Here is a 27496-nt window from a genome sequence, read left to right on the forward strand (position 1 = left end):
TTTATAGGGACAGTCCCGATATTTGAGGCTTATTTTTATATGGGCTCCTATTACCCCCCACCCCCGTCCCGATTTTTCACACTTGCTATCTGGTCACCCTAGGTGTGCATGCACCCAGATACGCGCGGTAACCGGTGTGCGTGTTGCAGGTGCCAGGTGTGTGCGTGGGGGGTGTTACAGGTGCCCAGGTGTGTGCGTTGGGGGGTGTTACCAGTGCATGCGGCGAAGGGGTGTGCATGCACCCAGATACGCGCGGTAACGGGTGTGCATGTTGCAGGTGCCAGGTGTGTGCGTGGAGGGTGTTACATGTGCCCAGGTGTGTGCATTGGGGGGTGTTACCGGTGCATGCGGCGAAGGGGTGTGCATGCACCCAGATACGCGCGGTAACGGGTGTGCATGTTGCAGGTGCCAGGTGTGTGCGTGGAGGGTGTTACATGTGCCCAGGTGTGTGCGTTGGGGGGTGTTACCGGTGCATGCGGCGAAGGGGTGTGCATGCACCCAGATACGCGCGGTAACGGGTGTGCGTGTTGCAGGTCCCAGGTGCACAGGGGGTGGCTGTGTGTGCGTCAGGGCATGTTATGCAGGAAGCAAAGCCACTCAGGGGAGCACAGCCCTGGGGCCTGACCCTGGGGCGCACTCTGTGATGCCTGCGAGGTCCAGAGGCAGCTCAGCACCCCCGTGGCGAGGCCGAGGGGGAGCGCTAGGCTCCGGCCAAAGAGGCGGAGGACAGGAGACAATGCCCTGCGCTCCAGGCCACGGCATTTCAGTCTGCAACGCGGTAACTTTCGTCCTTGCCCCACACCACTCCAGGACTGGCAGGAGCGTCCTGGGCATCCAGGGGAGGAACGGGACAATGGGGACACATGGAGCCCCTGGCACCTGCCTCGCAGACCCCCAGCTTCCGCCACCTCTGTAATGGCCTACAGACCAAAGCCCCGGCCCCGGGACTCCCTGCACGTTCGAAGGCCCCTTTCCTGTCTCCCCGGCAGCTCTGGCTCCACGCAGCCCAGAGCCGGGCAGGCAGGTTCCCACTCCCCTGCCTTCTGCCGTTCCAGCCCCTGTGCCAAACAGGGAGAGACAGACAGGCAGTAGGGACAGACACAAAGAACAGTGTCACCCACACGGAGGCCATGTCTCAACATCCAGGCGTCAGTATCCAGGCCCCTAACTCAGCCGATGCCCCGAGGTCTCCCAGCACCAGCCGCTGCCCCCAGTGCACTAGAGTTTTTACAGAAAGCTACAAACTGGGAGAAGGTGCCTGGGGAGAGAGTGAGTCACACCCACACATGCACACGCCCACGCACACCCACGCATGCACACACGCCCATGCATGCACGCACGCAGACCCACACATACACGCACACATGCCCATGCACGCATACACACACACACCCATGCACGCACACACACCCACGCACATGCTCACCCACGCCCACTGGCATGCCGGGAAGAACTAGCTAGGCAGCGGCTGCTTAGTGGGGAGGAAAGCTAATGTTGTGCTGATTTTTAAACAGGGTAAAGAGGACGACCCAGGTAATCATGGGCCTGTCGGCCTGACATCGATCGCAGGCAAGAGAATGGAGCAGCTGATACAAGACTTGACAAATAAAGAATGAAAGGAGGGGCAGGTAATTAATGCAAAGCAACCTGGGTTTATAGAAAATAGATTCTGTCAAACTAACTTAATAGCTTTTTTGGATGAGATTCCAAATGTGTAATAAATGATAAAGCCAATGGCGTTGACATAATAGACTTCTCTAAGACATGACATTTTGATTAAAAAACTATAACACTATAAAATGAATCCAGCACCCATTAAATTGGTTAAAAACTGGCTAACTGATAGGTCTCAAAATGTAAGTGTAAATGGGAACTCATCATCGAGTGGCTGTGTTTCCAGGGGGTCTGTCATGAAGTGGGGATTTTCCCTTGGTAGGTTCTATGTGAGCCTATGTGAGTCTTACTGTTCTGCATGAATACTGTGTGTGCCTCAGTTTCCCTGTGTGCTGCAACAATATCTCGGTGGTGGGAATAGAGGTGGGTGACTTTTCCTGAGGCCCTCGGGGGCAGGTCAGGCTGCTCCAGCTGCCTGCACGTATGCTATGACCGGTGCCCTTCGTAACCTGAGACCCAGGAGGGGGATGCGACCAGGTGAGGACCAGGTGACTCTATGCCTGGAAGCGAGACAAAGACAAAGAGGAGGCGCAACGGGGGTGTCTGAGATCAGAGCGCAGGAAGCTGGCAGTCTGCTGTGGGGGACTGGAAGGGGGGGAAGGTCAGGGCATCTGGCCCAGGATTCCCCCAAGATGGACTTGGCTGAAAGTCACTGATTTCTGTGCTAACAAGTTCTGTTCTACGCTGTGATCCTGTCGACTAATAAACCTTCCGTTTTACGCTGGCCGAGAGTCACGTCTGACTGCAGGGTTGGGGTGCAGGGCCCTCTGGCTGCCCCAGGAGCCCTGCCCGGGTGGACTCGCTGCAGGAAGCACACGGTGGGGCAGGGGATGCCGAATGTGCCGGGGTCAGACCCAGGAAGGTGGAAGCTGTGGAAGCTTCTTGCCCTGGAGCCAGTCTGCTCCGAGAGAGATGGCTCCCCCGAGTCCTGGCTGGGTAATTATGGAGTAGTTCAAGATAAGGCTGTCAAGCGATTAAAAAAATTAATCATGATTAATTGCACAATTAATTGCACTGTTAAACAATAATAGAATACCATTTATTTAAATATTTAAATATTTTTGGATGTTTTCTACATTTTCAAAGATATTGATTTCAATTACAACACAGAATACAAAGTGTACAGTGCTCACTTTATATTTATTTTTGATTACAAATATTTACACTGTAAAAAACAAGAAATCGTATTTTTCAAATCACCTAATACAAGTACTGTCATGCAATCTCTTTATCGTGAAAGGTGAACTTACAAATGTAGAATTATGTACAAAAAATAACTGCATTCAAAAATAAAACAATGTAAAATTTTAGAGCCTACAAGTCCACTCAGTCCTACTTCTTGGTCAGCCAATCGCTAAGAGAAACACGTTTGTTTACATTTGCAGGAGATAATGCTGCCCGCTTCTTGTTTACAATGTCACCTGAAAGTGAGAACAGGCGTTCACATGGCACTGTTGTAGCCAGCATTGCAAGATATTTACGTGCCAGATGCGCTAAACAGTCATATGCCCCTTCATGCTTCAACCACCATTCCAGAGGGCATGCTTCCGGCAGAAAGGGATCTAGGGGTTATAGTGGACCACAAGCTAAATATGAGTCAACAGTGTGATGCTGTTGCAAAAAAAGCAAACATGATTCTGGGATATATTAACAGGTGTGTTGTGAGCAAGACACGAGAAGTCATTCTTCCGCTCTACTCTGCTCTGGTTAGGCCTCAGCTGGAGTATTGTGTCTAGTTCTGGGCACCACATTTCAAGAAAGATGTGGAGAAATTGGAGAGGGTCCAGAGAAGAGCAACAAGAATGATTAAAGGTCTTGAGAACATGACCTATGAAGGAAGGCTGAAAGAATTGGGTTTGTTTAGTTTGGAAAAGAGAAGACTGAGAGGGGACATGATAGCAGTTTACAGGTATCTAAAAGGGTGTCATAAGGAGGAGGGAGAAAACTTGTTCACCTTAGCCTCTAAGGATAGAACAAGAAGCAATGGGCTTAAACTGCAGCAAGGGAGGTCTAGGTTGGACATTAGGAAAAAGTTCCTAACTGTCAGGGTGGTTAAACACTGGAATAAATTGCCTAGGGAGGTTGTGGAATCTCCATCTCTGGAGACATTTAAGAGTAGGTTAGATAAATGTCTATCAGGGATGATCTAGACAGTATTTGGTCCTGCCATGCGGGCAGGGGACTGGACTTGATGACCTCTCGAGGTCCCTTCCAGTCCTAGAATCTATGAATCTATGATGAGTGGTTCTGCTCGATAATGATCCAAAGCAGAGCGGACCGACGCATGTTCATTTTCATCATCTGAGTCAGATGCCACCAGCAGAAGGTTGATTTTCTTTTTTGGTGGTTCGGGTTCTGTAGTTTCTGCATCTGCGTGTTGCTCTTTTAAGACTTCTGAAATCATGCTCCACACCTCGTCCCTCTCAGATTTTGGACGGCACTTCAGATTCCTAAACCTTGGGTCGAGTGCTGTATCTATCCTTAGAAATCTCACATTGGTACCTTCTTTGCATTTGGTCAAATCTGCTGTGAAAGTGTTCTTAAAATGAAGATGTGCTGGGTCATCACCCGAGCCCTGCTATAACATGAAATATAGGGCAGAATGTGGGTAAAACAGAACAGGAGACATAAAATTCTCCCCCAAGGAGTTCAGTCACAAATTTAATTAACACATTATTTTTTTAATGAGCATCATCAGCATGGAAGCATGTCCTCTGGAATGGTGGCCAAAGCATGAACGGGCATATGAATGTTTAGCATATCTGGCACGTAAATACCTTGCAATGCCAGCTACAAAAGTGCCATGTGAACGCCTGTTCTCACTTTCAGGTGACATTGTAAATAAGAAGCGGGCGGCATTATCTCCCGTCAATGTAAACAAACTTGTTTATCTGAGCGATTGGCTGACCAAGAAGTAGGACTGAGTGGACTTGTAGGCGCTGAAGTTTTACATTGTTTTATTTTTGAATGCAGTTATTTTTTGTACATAATTCTACATTTGTAAGTTCACCTTTCATGATAAAGAGATTGCATGACAGTACTTGTATGAGGTGAATTGAAAAATACTATTTCTTTTGTTTATCATGTTTACAGTGCAAATATTGGTAATACAAATAATAATATAAAGTGAGCACTGTACACTGTGTATTCGGTGTTGTAAAAGACATCAATATATTTGAAAATGTAGAAAAACATCCAAAATATTTAATACATTTCAATTGGTATTCTATTGTTTAACAGTGCGATTAATTTTTTTAATCAGTTAATTTTTTTGAGTTAATCGTGTGAGTTAACTGTGATTAATTGACAGTCCTAGTTCCAGAGCATCGCCCCAGTGACTCCGGGACAGGGTCCCGCAGGGATCAGTTTTTGGCCCTACACTAGTTAACATTTTTATCAATGACTTGGAAGAAAACAAAAACTCATCATTTGACAAAGTTTGCAGCAGACACAGAAATTGGGGGCGGGGTGAATAACGAAGAGGAGAGGGCACTGATACCGAGCGACCTGGATCACTGGTAAACTGGGCGCAGCAAACAATGTGCATTTTAATACAGCTAAATGTCAAGTGCAGATCTAGGAACAAAGCAAGTCGGGCAGACTCACAGCCTGCGGGACTACCCTGGGAAGCAGCGACTCTGACAAGGATGTGGGGGTCATGCTGGATAATCAGCTGAATGTGAGCGCCCAGTGTGGCGCTGGGGCCAAAAGGGCTAATGCGATCCAGGCCTGCCTAAGCAGGGGCATCCCGAGGAGGAGCAGAGGTTATTTGGCCTCTGTATATGGCACTGGTGCAACGCTGCTGGAATCCGGTGCCCAGTTCTGGGGCCGGCAGTTCAAGGAGGCTGTTGATAAATTGGAGAAGGGGCAGAGAAGAGCTGTCTATCACCTTAACCATAGAAGGTTCAGGGGTGACTTGCTCACAGCCTCGAACAATCCAGTCTGGCAGAGGAGGGTCTAACCCGACCCAAGGGGGGAGTCGAAGACTGGAAATATGATGTACATTTTTCACAGCGAGGGAATTAATCACTGGAACCATTTCCCCGGGTCGTGCTGGATTCTCCGTCACTGAGCATTTTAAAATCAAGACGGGATGTTTCTCTAACGGCTCTGCTCTAGGAATGATGGGGGGGGGGGGCAGGTCTCTGGCCCATGCTCTGCAGGGTCAGACCAGATGCTCGCGATGGTCCCTGCTGGCCTTCGCACGTAGGAATCTGTGACTCTGTATTTGGCCTGAGCTGGGCTTCCCCTCCCCGGTCACTGACTGCGCTGGCTCTGGCTGGGAGCCCAAGCTCCAGGCCCGGAGAAGATGTATGAGCAGATTAACTGCACCGTCAATGGATCATTCCTCCATTTAAAAATGAAAATGCAATCGCGTGCCATTAACAGGCGCTTTCCTGGCTTCCCTGGGGCTGGCCTGCCCACCTCCCCCTCGGGGACGGGGAAACACGGAGCAAGCCCAGCCCTGGCCCAGCCCCACAGCATCTCTCCCCGCCGCCCGCCCCCCGTCACAAAAAGCCCCTGGGAGATGCCAGGGCCCTGCTTTGGCAGTAGCTGGGGAGGCCACAGGCCAGAGCAGCGTGCGCCAGCAGCCCACGCAGGGCCCAGTGCTCAGGCCAGGCACGGGGCTGGAGCAAGGCCACCAGCCCCCACAGGAAACCCGCAGAAAGCTCCTCCGGCCTTCTGGGGGGGGCCAGGAAAGGGCTCCGGAGGTGGGCAGGGCAAAGCAGGGCAAGGGCCAGGCCCAGGAGCTGGGCACCCGACAGGCCCTCCCGGCGGGGACCAAGGTCCCACAAGTGCAAGCGAAGGCTGGATGAGACTCTGGGGTGGGTGCCTGGCGGGGCCCTCCCCCGACCCCTGGCCAGCTCTGCCAACAGGGCCCGTGGCCCTGCCTCCCGCGGCTCCACTCCCCGCCAGCCAGGGTGGCGAAGCGCCTTGAGCCCTGCCCACCCTGCCCTCCACCACCGGCCCGGGGCCAGGCCACACGCAGGCCAGCTGGGGTGCCAGCTACCTGTGCCGGGGGGGGGGGGGAGGGAGTCAAGGGCAGGGCAAGGACCCAGGCGTCCCAGCGTTGTCACTCGGGTAACCTTGGGCCAGACCCGTGCCTCAGTTTCCCCTGCAGTGCGAGAGGGGCTGGCCCGCCCAGGGCGGGGGAAGGGCTGGCGGGGTTTGCACCCGGGATCCCAGACCCCAGCGGGGGGGCAAGTGCCGGCTCGTGGGGCGGGACCCCGGGACCCGCTGCCCGCCCGGGGACCCGGCACCACCGGGCCGCGGGACGGACCGAGCCGAGGCGCCCGCGGGAGGCACCAGCCCGGCCCGGCCCGGCCCCGGGAGCCGATCTCCGCGCTGAGCCCGGCCCGGCCCCGCAGCACCCTGGAGAGCGGCCCGGCCGCGGCCTCACCTGCGCCCGCTTCTTCCCCCAGCGCCGCTTCATGGCCCGGCCCGGCCCGGCTCGGCCCGGCTCCCACCGCGCACCGAGCCGCCGCCGAGCCTGCGCAGGGAGCCGCGAGCGGGGGGGGCTGCCTCCGCCCCCCACCGACAGCCGGGGGGCCGGGGGAGGGGACAGGCGGGGGGAGGGGAGCAGGCAGGCGGGGGGATGGGAGGCAGGGAGGGGACAGGTGGGGGGGGGGGAGCTGGCAGGCGGGGGGAGGGGATGTATGATGGGACAGGTGGGGGAGGGGAGCAGGCAGGCGGGGGGAGGGGATGTATGATGGGACAGGTGGGGGAGGGGAGCAGGCAGGCGGGGGAGGGGATATACGATGGGACAGGTGGGGGAGGGGAGCTGGCAGGCGGGGGGAGGGGAGGCAGGGAGGGGACAGGTGGGGGAGGGGAGCAGGCAGGCGGGGGAGAGGATATACGATGGGACAGGTGGGGGAGGGGAGCAGGCAGGCGGGGGGAGTGGAGGCAGGGAGGGGACAGGTGGGGGGAGGGGAGCAGGCAGGCGGGGGGATGGGAGGCAGGGAGGGGACAGGTGGGGGGGGGGGAGCTGGCAGGCGGGGGGAGGGGATGTATGATGGGACAGGTGGGGGAGGGGAGCAGGCAGGCGGGGGGAGGGGATGTATGATGGGACAGGTGGGGGAGGGGAGCAGGCAGGCGGGGGAGGGGATATACGATGGGACAGGTGGGGGAGGGGAGCTGGCAGGCGGGGGGAGGGGAGGCAGGGAGGGGACAGGTGGGGGAGGGGAGCAGGCAGGCGGGGGAGAGGATATACGATGGGACAGGTGGGGGAGGGGAGCAGGCAGGCGGGGGGAGTGGAGGCAGGGAGGGGACAGGTGGGGGGAGGGGAGCAGGCAGGCGGGGGGAGGGGAGGCAGGGAGGGGACAGGTGGGGGGGAGCTGGCAGGCGGGGGGAGGGGATGTATGATGGGACAGGTGGGGGAGGGGAGCAGGCAGGCGGGGGGAGCGGATGTATGATGGGACAGGTGGGGGAGGGGAGCAGGCAGGCGGGGGAGGGGATATACGATGGGACAGGTGGGGGAGGGGAGCAGGCAGGCGGGGGGAGTGGAGGCAGGGAGGGGACAGGTGGGGGGAGGGGAGCAGGCAGGAGGGGGAGGGGATATACGATGGGACAGGTGGGGGAGGGGAGCAGGCAGGCGGGGGGAGTGGAGGCAGGGAGGGGACAGGTGGGGGAGGGGAGCAGGCAGGCGGGGGAGGGGATATACGATGGGACAGGTGGGGGAGGGGAGCTGGCAGGCGGGGGGAGGGGAGGCAGGGAGGGGACAGGTGGGGGAGGGGAGCAGGCAAGCGGGGCGAGGGGATGTATGATGGGACAGGTGGGGGGGAGCTGGCAGGCGGGGGGAGGGGATATACGATGGGACAGGTGGGGGAGGGGAGCAGGCAGGCGGGGGGAGTGGAGGCAGGGAGGGGTGTGACATTATTGATATAATCTGGGACCATATAGATCATTGTTGCAACCAAGGTCCTGTAGTGGCACCCAAATCTTGTATAAAGGGGGTCAAATGGGGTGTCTAAGACAAGGTTATGGTTTACTGGTTATGATTAGGCTGTCTATATGTGTGTATCATTTTTGTAGTTGAAGTTATGAATATTGGCTCTGTACTGTCTGTATTTCAAACTTATGCTGTGCTTCTGGGTGACATCCCAGACAAACTGGTGTTAGCTCTGCCTAGCCTGCTTGATGGCCCATTAAGGACCATCAGCTATACAATGGACTCATTGAGAGAAGGCAGATATGCCTTGAGACTCAGCAAAGTATGCAGGGACTGGCCCATGTGACTCCAGGCTCCATTTTGCTGTAATTTTCCACAGTAAGGACAAAGAGGTGTTCTTACACCTGGAAAAGACTATATAAGGCTGATGCCTCATCTCCATCTTGTCTTCAATCCTGCTTCTTACCTCTGGAGGAACTTTGCTACAAGCTGAAGCTTTGAACAAAGGACTGAGGACCCATCCCAGCGGGGGATGTATTCCAGAGACTTGATTTGAACCTGCAGTTTATTCTATCGCTGCTGCAAGCCTGAACCAAGAACTTTGCCATCACTGTATGTAATTGATTCCACTTAACCAATTCTAGCTCTCATCTCTATCTTTTTCCTTTTATGAATAAACCTTTAGATTTTAGGTTCTAAAGGATTGGCAACAGCGTGATTTGTGGGTAAGATCTGATTTGTATATTGACCTGGGTCTGGGGCTTGGTCCTTTGGGATCAGGAGAACCTTTTTCTTTTACTGGGGTCTTGGTTTTCATAACCATTTGTCCCCATAACGAGTGGCACTGGTGGTGATACTGGGAAACTGGAGTGTCTAAGGAGATTGCTTGTGAGACTTGCGGTTAGCCAGTGGGGTGAGACCGAAGTCCTCTTAGTCTGGCTGGTTTGGTTTGCCTTAGAGGTGGAAAAACCCCAGCCTTGGGCTGTAACTGCCCTGTTTGAGCAATTTGTCCTGAGTTGGCACTCTCAGTTGGGTCCCGCCAGAACCGCATTGTCACAAGGGGACAGGTGGGGGGAGGGGAGCAGGCAGGCAGGGGGAGGGGATGTATGATGGGACAGGTGGGGGGAGGGGACAGGGGAGGCAGGAGTAGGGAGGCGGGGGGGATGGGGGGCAGGGCTCTCCCCACCCCTTGAAGCTGATGGCAGGAGCTCCCAGCTCAGAGCAGGCAGGGGGCCGGGCTGGGTGCCCAGCGAGCTCAGGGCTGGGGGGGCCCCGTTCCCTTACCCCTGCTCACTGCACCTGTCCTGGAAGCGGGGGGCTGGGCCGGGGATCTCTGCCCATCCCGCTGACCAGTCCTGTCTCGCTGCTCCCTAGTGCTCCCCCAGCCGCCTGGCCCTGGGGGCTGCGTCTCGGGGAGCTGTATGGGGCAGGGCCTGTCTCTGTCTCTGTCTCTGTCCAGCCCCTGGCACCATGGGGCCTGCCGCACGACTGGGGCTCCCAGAAGCGACCGTAACACCCACCGTGAATCACAGTAACACCAGTGACAGTGCAGTGTGGGCATAGCCACACCCCTCCCGGCCCCACGCCTGCGCCAGCTGTCCTCACAGCCCACACGACCCCCAGAACAGTCACGCTCCCCCCAGCCCCACCGAGACAATCCTCCTGCGCCCCACTCCCACAGAGACCCCCCACACACACGGAGACACCTCCATCCTCGCCCCTCAGCCATGGGATCAGCACAGCTCCACGCCTAGTCTGATAACCGCCTGCCCCGGCCACCACCCATCCCACCACAGCCGGACACAACATCCTCCCCCGGTGCCGTTGTGTGTCTGCCCACAACAGACAGACAATAGCGATCAAATTCCATCCACCCACAACCCCCTGACTGCCCGGCACACGCCACCCGCCCAGCTCCACCAGGAGCATCCCCCTCAGAACCCCAGAGGCAGTAAACCAACACCCACAGCCATCCAACCCCGGACAGGTCACGTGCCACACAACGCCAGCAGCCAGCAGGCAGGGCACTAGGGAGCGCCCGCAGGGATCAGGCCCCGGAGCCCATTGCTGCCCCACGGGAGACGGAGCGAGCAGGACTCCTGGGTTCTGTTCCCTGCGCTGCCAGACTCGCCGGGCGCCCAGGTCAGCCCCTCTGTGCAATGGGGCAGTGACTGACCCTCAGCCAGGGGGTTCCGGGGGTCGTTGGCAGGAGCCAGGGCCAGGCCCAAGCGACATCCAGGGCTCCCATTCCGTATATTAACATGCCGGCTCCAGCCCCGCAAGCTCCGGGCTCAGGACCTGTCCGTAACCCCCAGCCCCGTTCATGGCAGCGAGCGGCCCCACCAGAGTCAGTAGCCTGGGAACACGCCCGCCCTACGGAGCCAGCTCCCAGGCTCCGGCGCGAGAGGCTGGCTGCCTGCTGGCACTGAGGTTTCTGTCCTGCCCAGGAGGCTCGGCCCTGCAGCGAAGCCTGTGAACCAGGCACACTGCGCGGGGCGCTTGGACCTGCCAGGGCTTCCCGCCCCCTGACGCTCTGGGCACAGCCAGGGCTCGGCGCGGGCGGCTCGACCGGACGTGCCAGAGACGGGGAATCACGAGCCGTTACCAACTGGGCTTTGGGGTCATCCTCAGGGGCAGCATGGGAACACGAGCTGCAGGAGCCGAAGAGACTAATGCCTCCTCCCCCGTGTACCCAGGCCAACCCCATGGGCCACGTCTGGGCTGGCGCGGTAGCTGCTGCCCGGTGCACTGCTGACGTGTGCTCTGCCACAGAGAGCCCAGCAGTCTGCATGGCTCTGGCCAGGCCGTGGAGGGGGATCCGTGAGCCAGCGAGCCGGACGTGGCTGGAGCCCATGGCCGGACGTGCAGGAGTGGGAAGGGAGGGGGAAACCCATCACTTCTCCGGCCGGCCCCAGCCCTGAGCGCTCTGGCCCGTGGGGAGAGGCGAGGGTGCCCGGCCTGCAGCCCGAGTGCTATATTTACCCCCCCCCCCCCCCCCCCGCGGGCCGGGGTCTCGCTCTCTCCCGGCATGTAACACAAGAGCCTGTTGCCCCGTTAGAATCGGAGGGGCTGGCACATTCCACGGCAAAAATAAATCCAAGCAGCGCAGCAAGAGTGACTGACTGGACAGCTGCAGGGAGCGCAGATCACAAGGAGGCCGGGCTGGCCGGCCCCAGGCACAGCACGCGAAGCACCCCGTGCAGCCGGCACTAGTCCCGCAGGCCCAGCGCTGCCCCCTGCCTGAGCCGGGGCTGCCGGGGCGCCTCCATCCACCGAGCCAGGGCCCGCCGTGGAGCTGCTGCGCTAGGATGGAGCGTGGTGGGCAGGGCCGAGTGGAGCCCCACAGCCAGGGGCCGGGCGCCCCCACCCCCCTCACGCCCTGCCGCGCTCTAGCTCTTCCGCAGCCCCCCAGCCGTAGCACCAAGCTCAGCCGGCCCATCACGCGGGCCCCCAACAAGCCCCCGCTGTCTCTGCCCTAGGAGGAGCACACAAGGCGGCCGAGCGGCAGAGGCCAGACGGGTCAAGGCCACGTCCTCATCCCGGGGCAGGGCAGGACAGCCCCTCTCTGCAGGGTGCCTGGCGATACTGCTCCTCTCACCAGCAGATGTACAAGGGGTGCGAGGCTGGCGGCACTGAGAGGTGGTGGCGGGGAGGGAGTCTCCTGTGGGTAATTCACTGCCTGAGCAGATAAGAGAGAAGGTTCTCTCAGGGACTGGTAACTGGGTAAAAGACAGGACACAAGGGTAGGAATAAATGGTCAGTTTTCAGAATGAAGAGAGGTAAATAGTGGTGTCCCCCAGGGGTCTGTATTGGGACCAGGCCTATTTAACATATTCATAAATGATCTGGAAAAAGGGGTAAACAGTGAGGTGGCAAAATTTAGTTAAGTCCCAGGCAGACTGCGAAGAGCTACAAAAGGATCTCACAAAACTGGGTGACTGGGCAACCAAATGGCAGATGAAATTCAATGTTGATAAATGCAAAGTAATGCACATTGGAAAACATAATCCCAACTATACATATACAATGATGGGGCTAAATTAGCTGTTACCACTCCAGAGAGATCTTGGAGTCACTGTGGCTAATGCTCTGAACACATCCCCTCACTGTGCAGCAGCAGTCAAAAAGTGAACAGAACGTTGGGAATCATTAAGAAAGGGAGAGATAATAAGACAGAAAATAGCATATTGCCTCTATATAAATCCATGGTATGTCCACATCTTGAATACTGCGTGCAGATGTGGTTGCCCCATCTCAGAAAAGATATATTGGACTTGGAAAAGGTTCAGAAAAGGGCAACAAAAATTATTAGGGGTATGGAACAGCTGCCGTATGAAGCGAGATTAATAAGACTGGGACTTTTCAGCCTGGAAAAGAGATGACTAAGGGGGTATATGATAGAGGTCTATACAATCATGACTGGTGTGGAGAAAGTAAATAGGGAAGTATTATTTACTCCTTCTCATAACACAAGAACTAGGGGTCACCAAATGAAATGAATAGGCAGCAGATTTAAAACAAACAAAAGGAAGTGTTTCTTCACACAACGCACAGTCAACGTGTGGAACTCCTTGCCAGAGGATGTTGTGAAGGCCAAGACTATAACTGGGTTCAAAAAAGAACTAGGTAAGTTCATGGAGGATAGGTCCATCAATGGGTATTAGCCAGGATGCGCAGGGACGATGTCCCGAGCCTCTGTTTGCCGTGAGCTGGGAATGGGTGACGGGGGATGGATCACTTGATGATTCCCTGTTCTGTTCATTCCCTCTGGGGCACCTGGCATTGGCCACTGTTGGTAGACAGGACACTGGGCTGGATGGACCCTTGGTCTGACCCACTCTGGCCGCTCTGATGTTATGTTCTTATCCCTGCACCGTCCCGGAACCCGCTACCAGGAATTGCTGCCGGCCTGCCCATGGCTGGGCACATGGAGAGGGGGAGATGAGACTAACACTGGGTCACTCTGCTCCAAAGGCAGCACCTTGGTGGGTGGTAAGAAGAAGTGCGGCCGGCTGCAGTGCATGACTTGTAGAACTCACTGCTGCAGGATAGCACTGAGGTAAACCCCAGGCAGAGTGGGCCAGGTCCTGGCTGGCAGAGCCCCGCCCCACTGAGTGCTGGGGGCAGGTCAGAAAGCCCTGGGAAGGCCAGGGTTACCCAGCAGGGCCAGGAAGCAGCTAGAGCCTGCTAGCCTTCCTGGGACAGCTTCCCCGGGCTGAGGGCAGGCTGGCCCAGGGCAGTCCGAAGGGCAGAGCGGGAGGAGGCTGCCTGGCCTCGGAGGCCTGAGACATCTCCAGAGAGCGGGCCGGGCTGGAGACCCCCTCCCCTCCAGCCCTGCATCCCAACAGGAAGGGCCCAGAGGCCCCATGGGGCAGTTATGGGATAACCTGCCCAGACGGGGCGGCTGCCTACCCCAGGATCCAAACACCCCCACAGCGTGCGCGGTGACACCAGCCGGGCGCGGAGTGACCAGGGCTGTCAGTGCTCGTGCTGCAGGGCCCGGCCGAGCCGGCCCCCCGGCGGGGAGGTGCATTGGGGGAGGGTACAGAAGCACTGGTGTCAAACAGGAGAGCAGAGACCAGGAGCCCCTGGTCGGCCTGGGGTGGCAGGGGTGGCACATGGGCCTGGAGAGCTGCTGGCGGCTGCAGGGAGGGGAAGTATCAGACGCAGGCCAGAGCTCTGCTCCCACGCAGCAGGAGGGACTCGCTGCCCACCGGGCTGCAATCGAGTGAAATCCCATGTTCCAGACGTGGCCATGGGGGGCTGTCTCCACTGACCAGGCGCAGTGATTGGACCCGACCCGGCTGCCCGCCTGCGAGAGCAGCGAGCTGCGGGGGTGGCAGGAGAAGTACACGCCCGAGCCAGGGCGCTGGGTCACAGCCAGCCAGGCCCGCACTCGAACACCTGGCCGGGGCGTGACAGGCAGAGGGGCACAGCCGGGAGCCTGGCTGGATTCCCGCCGGAAGCTGCCGTGGCGCCTGCGAGACAGGGAGGCTCTCCGGGAGCGTAGCCCGGAGCAAACCGGCAGCAACGTCCCCATTGGTTATAGCCGTGTGCAGAATGAGTGTTGATCTGTGCACCAATATGGAGGTGATGTGTGGTAGGGGTGGGGCCAAGGGGTTTGGGGTGGGGGGGGTTCAGGGCTGGTGCAGAGGGTTGGGGTGCAGGGGGGAGGGTTAGGGCTCTGGCTGGGGGTGAAGGCTCTGGGGTGGGGCCGGGGATGAGGGGTTTGGGTGCAGGAGGGGGTTCAGGCCTGGGGCACAGGGTTGGGGTGCGGGCTGTGGGGTGGGGCTGGGGATGAGGGGTTTGGCATGCAGGAGGGGGCTCTGTGCTGGTGCAGAGGGTTGGGGTGCAGGGGGTGAGGGCTCTGGCTGGGGGTACAGGCTCTGGGGTGGGGCTAGGGATGAGAGGTTTGGGTGCAGGAGGGGGTTTAGGGCTGGGGCAGAGGGTTGGGGTGCAGGGGGTGAGGGCTCTGGCTGGGGGGTGAAGGCTCTGGGATGGGGCCGGGGATGAGGGGTTTGGGGAGCAGGCTGTCCTGGTGCTGGGGCCAGAGGACTCCCCCCCAGCCCTCTTTTGCCGGCAGCAGGAGCTCTGGGGGAAGGGCCCCCCTCTCCCCAGGGCCGGCTCCAGGCACCAGCCCACCAAGCATGTGCTTGGGGCGGCACCTGGAGGGGGGCGGTGCGGCGGGGCCCCGGCCGGGCTCGCCGCCCTCCCCCCGGCGCTCTGGCTGCCGGGGAGAGCGGAGAGCCCCGGCCGGGCTCGCCGCCCTGCTCACGGCGCTCCGGCCGGTCGGGGATTGCGGGCCCGCGGCTGGGCTCGGCGCCCTCCCCTGCCACGCTGGGGGGGGGGGGGGGCAGCGGGTGGCTTTTTTGCCTAGGGCGGCAAAAAAGCCAGAGCCGGCCCTGCCTCTCCCCACCGGCAGCAGGAGCTCTGGGGCCGGGGGAGCGGCCCGCAGCACCCCTGCATGCCCCAACTTGCTCCCCGTCCACCCCCTACCTCTCTCCTCTCCAGGCCCCTGTGGCTGCGCGGCCCTTTGTAGCCGGCTGTCCAGCCGCGCAGCCTAGAGGGAACCAAGGGCCCCGGGCAGCAGGCCCAGGCAAGCGCGTGGCACAGCCATCACACCCCAGCCAGAACACCCGAGCTGGGACCAGCTCCAGGCAGCAAAGCCGACGCGGCACAAGTGAGGGCTGCTAAGGGGGCGCAGGGCCGGCCGGAGCAAGGCAGGACTAACCAGGAGCCAGCGGGGGGATTGGGCGAAGCTGGTGCTGGCGCTCAGGGCGGCCGGGGAGGAGCCGGGCAGGAGGGCAGCTGGCAGCGAGCTCTGGCCAACCCCAGCCAAGCGGGGAGCAAGCGGCGGACCCTCGGGACGCTGAGCATGCCCAGCCATGCTGCCACCTGAAACAATCCCCTTGGTCCGAATGTCCCACGTCACGCCCGAGCGAGACCCCGCGCCGGAGAGCGACAGGGCCCACCAGGCCAGGGGATCGGGGAACAGAGCCCGCCTGCAAACCACAACCACTGGCGGGACAAGTCAGCAGGGCCGGCTGGGGGGGGCGGTCAGGGAGAGGAGCTGGCACAAAAGGGTGCCTGGCGTTCAGGTGTGGTTAGATTTGCGTCTGAGCTGGAATTGGAGGCCCCCTGAGGCTCTCCCCAGCCAGCTGGGGTCCCGCCCTCAGCTCCGGACCCCACCGCACCGGAGACGCTGACAAATTCAGATTCAGAAACAAGCGAGAGGAATCACAACTAGGGCTGGGGAGACAGGCGCTAACTGGGTCTCGCTGGCTCAGCAGCAAGTGGGGGGACCGTGGAGCGGGCGTGCAAGGAGCTGAGGGGGTGACCCCAAAGGGAGGAGGGAACGAAGCACTGGAGGGGACAGGCTGCATGGCAGGGCCCTTTCCCTAGCACGGAGGTCGTCTGTGCCCAGAGAACAGCAGCCTGCAGCCCAGGGGACGATGTGGGAGCTGGGTAAGGAGGGGGGCAGGATCAGTCAGGTGCGCCCCATGGTGCGCAGGGTGGGGTGCTCACCCCCAGGAGCTGGGGGGTAGATCAGCTGGAATGGACCAGGCGCTCCCTGAGAGCAGGGGCAGCAGGGTCCTGGACAGAGGGACCCACTCGGAGAGGGGGAGCGACCTGCGAGCCCCACGGAGCAGCCTGGGGAGTCAAGTCCTTCAGGGAGCGTTGTGACGAAGGGGGATGTTCTCAATGTTTGCTTTGACTCCTGGGTGGGGGCCTGTGACGCAGCAGGGAGGGGGGAGTATGGACCTGGGCAGGTTGCAGGGGAGTTTGGCTGGGACTGGCTGCATTGGGGGATGGGAGACTGGCCTTGAGGGAAGATACCTGAGCAGGTAACATGAGAACCCAGGAGGGGGTGGAGCCAGGTGACACCTCTGTCCGGGAAACTGGACAAAGGCTGGAGGAGGAGCCGGTGGGAGGGGGGGCTGGGTGAGACGGCTGGAGAGTTTCAGTTTGGAGCTGGCTCTGGAAATGGAGGGGAGCCCAGATGGGGCTCTGGCCTCCCAACGGGGCTCTGACCTGCCTGCCCCCCAAGATGGACCTAACCGAGGGGTCCTGTTGTCTGTACCTGCAAGACCTGTCTTGGACTGTGTTCCTGTCGCCTAAATAAACCTTCTGCTTTACTGGCTGGCTGAGAGTCCTGGGGAATCACAGGAAGCCGGGGGTGCAGGGCCTTGTCGCCCCCGCACTCCGTGATTAGTGTCAGGGGCCCGTCCCCATCCTTGTGCCCCATCCCCTCAGCCTGGCTCCTCCCTTCCTGGAGGCTGCTGCCTCCAGCGTGTGCCCCCCTCTGCCCCCTTCCCAGCAGTGGGACACGGGAGCGGGGGGCAGTCTGCCCAGCACCGGAGGGGAAGCCCTGCTCCGTCCCCACCAGGTGCCAAGAGGCTGCAGTGGGGGCTCCCAGGAGCCCACTCCCCTCTCACACACTGGAGGGCTCTGGCTCCAGGTCCCCTCCAGCCCAGCCTCCCGGCTCGCCCAGGCCAGGGGCTGGCCCGGCAGTAATTCCCAGAGCAGCTCGCTCTAAAGCTGGAGGGCTGGAGAATGCACCCGGCCCTGGTCAGTGACTGTCGCCGATCAGCACAGCCGCCCGATGCCCTGCCGGCCGTGCCCAGCCCTGGCCGGGCGGCAGAGCCCCTGACCCGGGCGGCCTGGCCCAGGAAGGGGGAAGCCCTGTCGGGTTGGGATGCCGGCAACTTGCCTGCTCAGAGCCCACACGACGCAGCCCGGGCAGGTTCCTGCACCAGCCATGGGGGGAATGGGCTGATCTGACCCCCAGCCCCAGCTGTCTCCGGATCGCCCAGCACAATGCACTGAACGGGGGGTGATGGGGCAGGGCCTGAGGGCTGAGCGGGCAAAGGGCCTCTCCACCAGGCGTTAGGCACCCGCAGTACGGCCTGAGGGAGGCACGGGCTGTGGGGGAGCCAGGGTCTGCCATGGGGCCAGCCATGGGGGTTACCGACCCCCAGCTGCTGGCCCAGTCCCAGTCGCCCATGGCAGGCAGAGCCTGCAGGTAGACGCGCTCCAGGGAGCTGGCGGGTATTGGAGCAGGCTCCTGCTGAGGGTGTTCACAGTGCCTGGGCCAGCGTCACCGCTCAGCGCCCTGCGCTGCCAACAGGCTGCCAGGGACGGACACCGCAGGGCCACAAACTGCAGGGCCCTGGGGCAGTAACGGGGGGGGGGCAGGGACAGGGCCCTGGGCAGTAACCGGGGGGGGGGGGGGGGCGAGGACAGGGCCCTGGGCAGTAACCGGGGGGGGGGGGGGGGGACGAGGACAGGGCCCTGGGCAGTAATTGGAGGGCAGGGCCCCGGGGCAGTAACGGGGGGGACACGACAGGGCCCATGTGCAGAAGGTGGCACTGAGCCCTGGCACTCAGGCAATGTCTGGCCCTGCAGCTGGCCCGCTCTAGGGTGCTGGCAAAGGGCCCGACAGCCCCTGGGGCGTGTGTCACTGGGGGCAGAGCAGGCCCAGCGAGGAAAGGGCCAGGGCCAGGCTCTGGAGGCTGGGGGGAGACGTGGATTCCACCTGGCCCCTGCCCCCAAGGATTGACGCTGCAGCCCGGGAAGGGGACGGGGAGAGGCAGACCCGGTAACTCGCCCTGTCCCGGGTCTAGGACCCGGTGGCTGCCGCTCCCTAAGCGGGACCTGCCAGCCTGGCCCACGCATCCCACACCGAGAGCCACGAGGTGGGCACGTCTACACCCACCCTCTCCAGGCAGCCCCCCAAATCAGTCCGGGGGAGACCGGGGGTCCCAGCCTCCTACCTGCCACTTTGGTCTCATTCAGCCCAGACAGGGAGCGGGTCGAAGGCACGGGGTGAGCGAGGGCGGAACTCCCCGCTGGGAGCACAGGACGCTCGCTGTGCCCAGGTGTGAGCGGTGCCCACGGCGCAGGGCCAGCAGAATCAGGCTCCCCCCTTCCGCAGGCCAGACCCAGCCCAGTCAGACACCAGCTGAGCTCTGCCACACACCGGAGAGGGGCACGTCTCCAGGCGTTTGCCAAGGCAGGGCATTCCCTACATCTCCCCCTGGCTGCCACCCGGCGGCTTCATCTCCGCCTCCGTCAGCTGGGGGGCCTGCAGACGAAAGCGGGGGGGGGGGGCGTGAGAGGAACCCCCAACCCAGCACCAGCTCCGCCAGCTCTTCCAGTAAACAGCACCGGCATCGGCCCGGCCCCTGAGCCCTTCCTCCCCACCACTGTCCCCACTGCCCACGGGCACCACAGCCTCCACTCGCACTGGCTACCGCAGCTCCCTTCTCCGCAGCCTCCGGCCCCCCCAGAACGGGCAGGGCACGGCTGCTGCCGCCTTCTCCCGCCCATTGCACCGAGCAGCACTACGTCCCGTCGGCCCCTGCGCCTCTCAGGAGCTCGGCGTCCGAGCGCTCCATGGATTCCGCCAGCCCCCGCCCTGCCTGCGGCCCCTCGCTACCCCCGGCCCTTCACAGACCCCTCCATGCTCCACGCAGCCCGGGGCCCCCTTCTGAAGCAGCCACCTGCTGTAACGTTGCCAACCTGGGAGTCTCAGGCGTTAACGACCAATCTTGAATTAAAGATTACGTCACGTGATGAAATCTCCAGGACTCTGTCCAGCCAGGATTGGCCCCCCTAGCTGCTGTGATGGCTTCTCGCTCCGTGCTGGCAGGTGCCCGGCAGGCCCAGTTCTCAGGGAGAGTGGCCAGGCAGGATGACTTTCAAAGCCCACGTCCCGGCTGCTCCGCTCCTCAGAGTTGTGGCTCCGAAGGGCCACCTCACCGCGTCACTGGCTCACAATCCTGAGCGAAGGCAACTGCCCCAGGCCAGTGGGAACTGGTGTCAGGGGACACCACGCAGCGTCGCCCGGAGCCGTGAGGGTGAGGGGGAACCAGGCGCACACAGCACCTCAGGGAGAGCCGTCTGCCTCCATGAAAGGTGCCCCCACCCACAACAGACCGGGCGTCTCCTCCCCGCCGTGCACACAGAGCTCACAGTAACAAGCCCCCTCAGAGCCCCGCATGGTTCCCCCCCCCCGCTTCCTCCACACTGCAGGCACGGTCCCCCCCACGACACAGGGCCACACGCGGTCCCCCACACTGAAAGCACGGTCCCCCCAAGACACAGGGCCACGCACGGTCCCTCTGCACTGCGGCACGGTCCCCCCATGACACAGGGCCACGCACGGTCCCCCCCGCTTCCCCCACACTGCAGGCACGGTCCCCCCATGACACAGGGCCATGCACGGTCCCCCCCGCTTCCCCCACACTGCAGGCACGGTCCCCCCACGACACAGGGCCACGCACGGTCCCTCTGCACTGCGGCACGGTCCCCCCACGACACAGGGCCACGCACGGTCCCCCCCGCTTCCCCCACACTGCAGGCACGGTCCCCCCATGACACAGGGCCACGCACGGTCCCCCCCGCTTCCCCCACACTGCAGGCACGGTCCCTCCATGACACAGGACCACGCACAGTCCCCCCCGCTTCCCTCACACTGCCGGCACTGTCCCCCCATGACACAGGGCCACGCGCGGCCCCCTCACCCCCCACGACACAGTGCAAGGCATGGTCCCCTGCAGTCCCCCCAGTATAACAAGCCCTCCTGTCAGACTCCCCAAGGCAATACAGTCATCCCCTCCCCCACTAGATCCAGACTAACTGGGGCCCCACCAAATTCATGGTCCATGTTGGTCAATTACACGGCCATAGGATTTTAAAAATTGTAAATTTCACAATTTCAGCTATTTAAATCTGAACTGTCACCGTGTAATTGTGGGGTCCTGACCCAAAAAGGTGTTGTGGGGGGGGGGGTCGCAAGGTTATTGTGGGGGGGGGGGTCGCAAGGTTATTGTAGGGGGGGTTGCGAAACTTCTGCCCTCACTTCTGCGCTGCGGCTGGCGGCGGTGCCGCCTTCAGAGCTGGGCAGCCGGAGAGCGGCGGCTGCTGGCCGGGATCCCAGCTCCGTAGGCAGAGCCGTCGCCAGCCGCAGCGCAGGAGTGAGGGTGGCACGGGATGGGGTATTGCCACCCTCACTTCTGCCCTGCGGCGGGCAGAGCGCCGCCTTCAGAGCTGGGTGCCTGGCCAATAGCCGCCGCTCAGCTCTGACGTCAGTGCAGAAGTAAGGGTGGCAATACTGCAACCCCCCTACAATAACCTTGTGACCCCCCCTGCAACTCCCTTTTGGGTCAGGCCCCCAATCTGAGGAACGCTGGTCTCCCCCTGAAATCGGTCTAGTACAGGGTAGAAGCACACAAAAGACCAGATTTCATGGTCTGTGACGCGTTTTTCATGGCTGTGAATTTGGTAGGGCCCTAAGAATAACCCTGCAGCACGTGGTGCCCCCCATCCTCCCAGCGCCAGGCATGCTCCCACCTGCCCCACAGCGTAACAGTGTGAAGCGGTTTCCTCGTCCCCTCTCTCCAGTACAGCGCCCGCCCCACAGCCCGGCTCCCTGCAGCCCTGCCCCAGGTGGGCACCCCTCACTTCTTTGCCCGTCTCGGGGCGCAGCAGGCCTGCGATGGCTCTGTGCCAGGGTGCTATGTCCCTCCCGCAGGCCGACCCTCCCCGTAGGGAGCTCTGTGCGGCTGAGCCACGACCCTGCCCCGTTGCCCATCTCCTGAGGCCAGGCACTGGCTGCAGGGACACCCCAGACTGGCCCCCCTCGGGCTGGGGCTCTGAGCTCCTGCCCAGCAGGCCAGGCCAAGGCAGGGCCCAGTGCAGCCCCACAGGGAGCCACCAGGGCGGGGCAGCACTGCCAGGGCCTGTGCCACCCTGGGAGCCGAATCCCCCGGGGTCCCCAGGCAGCGGGCACAGGGGTATTCCCCACATGCAGTCAGGGACCCTGCGGGGAGGGGCTGGGAGCCTGGGACAGGGGCATGGGGGCGTGAGGTAGCGCTGGGGCTGGGGGGCCTGGACCCTCCACAATCCTGCCCCTTCACGTTGCCATGGTGCCAGCAGTGTGGTCAGCGAGGCAGAAGTTGCCCCCACCTGTTTCCACATCAGCCCCCATCGCTGGAGGAGTCACTGGGGGGGGGGTGAGACCAGGCATCGGGGCACGACCCCTAACCCTGCCATGCCCCATTTGCTCACCAGGCTCCCAGCTGCTCAGCGTGGCGGGCACAGCCCCAGTCCTGCTCCTCACGCCGGCTGCAGACCTGCCAGTGCTGGCTCAAAGCCAAGGCACTGGGCCCAGGCAGGCTGGGGGCAGCCAGCTGCCAGGGAAGGGGGCTGCGCCAGGCAGTGCCAGGCCTACCTGTGCCGGACTGGGCCTTACTCTGAGGTACACCAGGGTCCCGCCGTGATCCCCGAGCCAGGCAGGAGGCAGGCCAGGGCCCTTCTCAGCCAGCCGCAGCCCCTGCCAGCCCCAGACCGCTAGGGGCCGGGTGTCTCGGGATCTCAGCACACAGGGCCCAGCAGCCCGCTTCCCTGACACCCGGGGGGGGGCGGGTGCCATGTGCCCCCTGGGAACACTGGGCACTGCGAGCAGCTGACCGGTGGGCACGGCCCACTGCAGTGAGCCCCTCCCCCACTGTAACTGACCAATGGGCACGGCCCACTGCAGTGTGCCCCTCCCCCACTGTAACTGACCAATGGGCACCGCCCACTGCAGTGACACCCCCTCCCCCACTGTAACTGACCAATGGGCACCGCCCACTGCAGTGACACCCCCTCCCCCACTGTATCTGACCAATGGGCACCGCCCACTGCAGTGTGCCCCTCCCCCACTGTAACTGACCAATGGGCAGCGCCCACTCCTGTGAGCCCCCCCCCACTGTAACTGACCAATGGGCAGCGCCCACTGCAGTGTGCCCCTCCCCCACTGTAACTGACCAATGGGCACCGCCCACTCCTGTGAGCCCCCCCCACTGTAACTGACCAATGGGCACCGCCCACTGCAGTGTGCCCCTCCCCCACTGTAACTGACCAATGGGCACCGCCCACTGCAGTGTGCCCCTCCCCCACTGTAACTGACCAACGGGCATGGCCCACTGCAGTGTGCCCCTCCCCCACTGTAACTGACCAACGGGCATGGCCCACTGCAGTGTGCCCCTCCCCCACTGTAACTGACCAACGGGCATGGCCCACTGCAGTGTGCCCCTCCCCCACTGTAACTGATCAACGGGCATGGCCCACTGCAGTGTGCCCCTCCCCCACTGTAACTGACCAACGGGCATGGCCCACTGCAGTGTGCCCCTCCCCCACTGTAACTGACCAACGGGCATGGCCCACTGCAGTGTGCCCCTCCCCCACTGTAACTGACCAATGGGCATGGCCCATGCTGGTTCGGGCCAATGGGCTCTGCTGTCTGGCACTTGTCTCAGCCCCCATGCGGGTGTTAAACCCCCCCCATGGCACCCAGCGCCGGTAGCTCAGGGTCGGGGGGGCACCGTGAGGTGCACGGCCTGGCTGGGACTCACAGATCAGGGTTTGGTGCGCAGGCCTTGGCCAGCAGTGGCAGAGGCGGGGGGGCTCGTTTTCCAGAAGGGCCCCCCCCGGGCATTGCTGCTCTAACTGGGGCAGCTCCGAGTGGGGCTCAGCTGGCCCCACCCCCCTCGCCGTGCCAGCTGGAAGGTGCATTGGGGCTGCGGTGTCTGGCTGGCACCGCTGGCTTCCCCAGTAACTGCTGCACCACGCTCTCTCTCTCTCTCCTGCCCCTGCGCTCGGCTCTCCAGCTCCCAGCACCGGCCCCCCAGGTCCCCTTCCCCCACCCCTGGGCTCTCCCAGTCTCTGACCACAGTCCACCCACACGGCTTCACCACGCCAGCGCCCCCATCTCCAGCCCCATAGGGCCACATTCACCAGTATGACAACAGGCCTCAGCCCTGCCCCGGGGCACCTGCTCCATCCCCACCACGCCAGGTGCTCTGAGCTCTCCCGGGGCATCGCCTGCAGCTTATGGACCTGTGGCTGTGGTGCAAATTCACATGGCAAAGCTTGGCTCCAGCAGTTCCACTTGGATACCCAGTGTGGCCATGCGGCTGGTAAGAGGAGTTGTGTCCCACCCCAGAGGCAGCTGCATCGGGCAGGGTCCCCTGTGTATACACACGCTCACCCTCTTCCCAGGGCCTTGGCCTCAGACCCTGCTCCCCTCTAGCTTACCTTCCATGTCAATGATGGCCAGCACGGCGCTGGTCATGGTCTCGCCCTGCTCGTTCTGGGCCACACAGGTGTAGACGCCGGCGTCCTCCAGCTTGCTGTCCCGGATCCACAGGGTGCCGTACTCCTCTCCCCGCGGGGGGATTTGTGCCCCGTTCTTGTACCAGCGCAGGCGGGGCTGGGGGCTCCCAACCACAGCCACTCGCAGCCGAATGTCGCAGCCGGGGCCAATGGCCGCATTCTTCAGCTTCCGCACAAAGACTGGGGCTGCTGGGCGAGCTGCCCCCGCTTCAGGCACCGCCGTGACCTTGGCGCGCTTCGGGGGGATGCCGGGGCTTGGAGGGGCCGCTCCGGGCCTCCCCAGCGTGCGCGCCAGCCCCCCGGCCTCCTCCCCAGCCGTGCTCGGCTTTGCTCTGCGCCTGGGCTCTGCGCATGGCTTGTGGCCGCTGAATTCAACCCTCACTGGGTTTCCACTTGCAGCCCTGCCCCCTGCCGAGCCTGTACCCAGGGCCCCTGGACTCAAGGCAGCTGCAGATGGACCCCCGGGGCCAGCGCCCCACGATCCGTTTCTCCCTCTTGCCGCACAGGCTGCCCCCCGGCTGCTGGGCACGTGCCAGGGGGCAAGAGAGGAGAAAGGGCCGCTGCCCTGGTGCAGGTGGCGTTCGGTTCGGTGCCTGCCCAGCCGGACGAAGCCCCGAAGGTCGCAGCTCCGGGGGTGAGGGCAGGGTTATTTTTAGGCTGGGTCTCAGGTTGCTGCCTGCACAGTGGAGCCAGACGTGAGCAGAGGGGGCCCACGCCGCGACGCCAAGCCGGGAGCTGCACCGTGCCTGAGCTCAACCCCCAGCTCCGCTCCGTGACCCAGCACCTGCTCCTCTGCCTACCTGGGGCGCGGCTCCCTGCACCCCCGACGGCTCCCGCAGGCTCCCTCTGGCCTCCGACCTTGGCGTCCCCCCCCTCCCACTCCGTGGAGCCCGGCAGAACCGAGCTGTCTCTGCCCCCTCTCCTGAAGTAGCAGCTGCCTTCTGATGTGTCACATTCCTTGGCCTGGCTCCCCCCACTCAGAGCCGAGTGCGTGGCTCCGCACGGCTCAGCTCCACTTGCAAAGATAGCCAGGGCCCCCGGCCTTTCCATATTAGAGCCGCCAGGCCGAGAGGGAGCCACTGCGGCCCCAGCCCCCTGGCCGGCTCCGAGAGGCAGCTGCAGCTCCGTCACAGAGCCGCGAGGAAACATGCGAGGGGAACAGACACCGCACACTCCCTGCAGTGCGAGAGCCCGGCTGGGGGAACACGAGTGCCAGGCCAGGCACCAGACGCCCTGCTGTGCCGACCCTCACACCCCAACACCTACTGCACGGGCGGGGCTGGCTGGGGAAACCCAGCGCTCCTGGGAGCTTTTCCCATTTTCCCCCCAAATCGGCCAGTTCCCCGGCCTGGGGGCGTGCGAACCACAAGAGAGCACAGATCCTGAGTCAGAGGCCCAGGAAGCCGAGATTAGCCCCAAAGTCCAGAGCTTTTAAAAACCCCATCAAATGATCTGGTTAGTCGGGCTTGGCTTTTTCTCTTCCCCCCCATGTCTCGGCCAGTGCGGTGCGCATTTCGCGTTGGAAAGTCAACTGTTCCCACACTCCCAGAATGCAGGCCCAGTCAGCGACAAACTACGAGGGCTGGGAATTAAAGCTGGAAATTAGCACCCACACTCCACAGCCCCTCGCGAGCCTCCGCTCTTCCAATTAGCTTTCAACAGTCGTGTGAGCTGCAAAGACTGTGGGGAGAGCCCCAGCACCTCGCTCCCTGCTGCAAACCCCCTCCCCCAAGCAGGTTTTATGGAAATAGGTCTTGTCAAACAAACCTGATTTCACTCTTCAATGAGCTTACAGGGCTGGCTGATAAAAGGGAACTGCACAGACGTAATGGACTTTGACTTTTGTAAGGGCATTCGGCTTGGGGACGGCGTGACATTTTGATTAAAAAGCTAGAACGCTATAAAATTAACATGGCCCACAGTAAATGGATTAAGAGCTGGCCAAATCATAGGTCTCAAAATGTAATTATAAATGGAATATCATCACTCAACATGTTTGCTTCTCGTGGGGTCCCACCGGAATGGGTTCTTGGCCCTGCGCTATTTAACATTTTTATCAGTGCCCTGGAAGAAAACCCAAAGTCATCACTGAGGAAGTTTGCAGCAGACACAGAACTCGGGGGGCAGGTAAAGACTAGGGCCAGAGCGACCCGGATCGCTTGGGAAGGAAGGCACATGTCGAGGTCTGCGTCTAGGAGCAGAGAATGCCGGCTGTGCATACAGGGCGGGGGACTCTTGCCTGGGAAGCAGGGACTGAAAAAGATTTTGAGGTCATGGTGGAGAATCAGCTGAACATGAGCCCCCAGTGCGACTCAAAGGGCTCATGCGATCCTGGGCTGCATAAATGGGAATCTCGAGGAGGAGCAGGGAGGTTCTTTTACCTCTGTCCTTGGCACTGGTGTGACACTGCTGGAACCCTGCGTCCGGTTCTGGGGCCCACAGTTCAGGAAGGATGTTGATAAACTGAAGCGGGTTCAGACAGAGAAGATGGATTAAAGGATTAGAAAATCTGCCTCTAGATAGAGACAAGAACCCAGTCCATTTAGTTTAACAGAGACAGCTAAGGGGTGACAAGGTCACAGTCTGTAAGGACCCATATATACGGGATGAATACTGGACATTGGGCTCTTCAGTCCCAGCAGTGGAAGGTCAAACATGATCCCAAGGCTGGAAGTTGAAGCTAGACAAATTCAGACTGGAAATAAGTGCACATTTTTTTTGCGCGCAGCGTCGAGAGAGAAGCCCATAGCTAGGACACTGACAAAAGCGGCCGTTGTATTTGCCTTCAGAAGTTCATGCATGGTGACCGATGCAGTCTCTGTGAGAAGCCTTTTCTTTCCTTTATTTTTATGAGATAAGAAATGTGTTCCTGTGATCAGCATAATGAATATTCAAGAATTATATATTATTCAATGTCACAGAGTGTGGGGGAGTCAGGGCCCTGCACCCCCACTTCGTGCGATTCACCGGGACTCTCGGCCAGCCAGTAACACAGAAGGTTTATTAGACGACAGGATGTAACGATGCTGGTTCTGGCAGGACCCAACTGAGAGTGCCAATTCAGGACCAATTGCTTAAAACAGGGCAGTTACAGCCCAAGGCTGGGGTTTTTCCACCTCTAAGGCAAACCAAACCAGCCAGACAGAGAGGACTTTGGTCTCACCCCACTGGCTAACCGCAAGTCACACAAGCAATTCCCTTAGACACTCCAGTTTCCCAGTATCACCACCAGTGCCACTCGTTATGGGGACAAATGGTTATGAAAACCAATAC

The 27496-nt window shown here is 61.1% G+C and overlaps 1 protein-coding gene across 1 annotated transcript in view; it reads right to left on the minus strand.

Moving 5' to 3' along the window:
- Nucleotides 1-24576, minus strand: part of SPEG (striated muscle enriched protein kinase) — a 108922-nt gene extending 84346 nt beyond the window's left edge. The window contains 2 exon segments of the mRNA XM_065413383.1: nucleotides 24146-24551; nucleotides 24553-24576. Coding sequence (XP_065269455.1) covers nucleotides 24146-24551; nucleotides 24553-24576 — 430 coding nt within the window.
- Between the last annotated feature and the right edge of the window lie 2920 nt (nucleotides 24577-27496).

This window comes from Emys orbicularis, chromosome 11 (assembly GCF_028017835.1).
Source record: "Emys orbicularis isolate rEmyOrb1 chromosome 11, rEmyOrb1.hap1, whole genome shotgun sequence".
Lineage (NCBI taxonomy): Eukaryota > Metazoa > Chordata > Testudines > Emydidae > Emys > Emys orbicularis.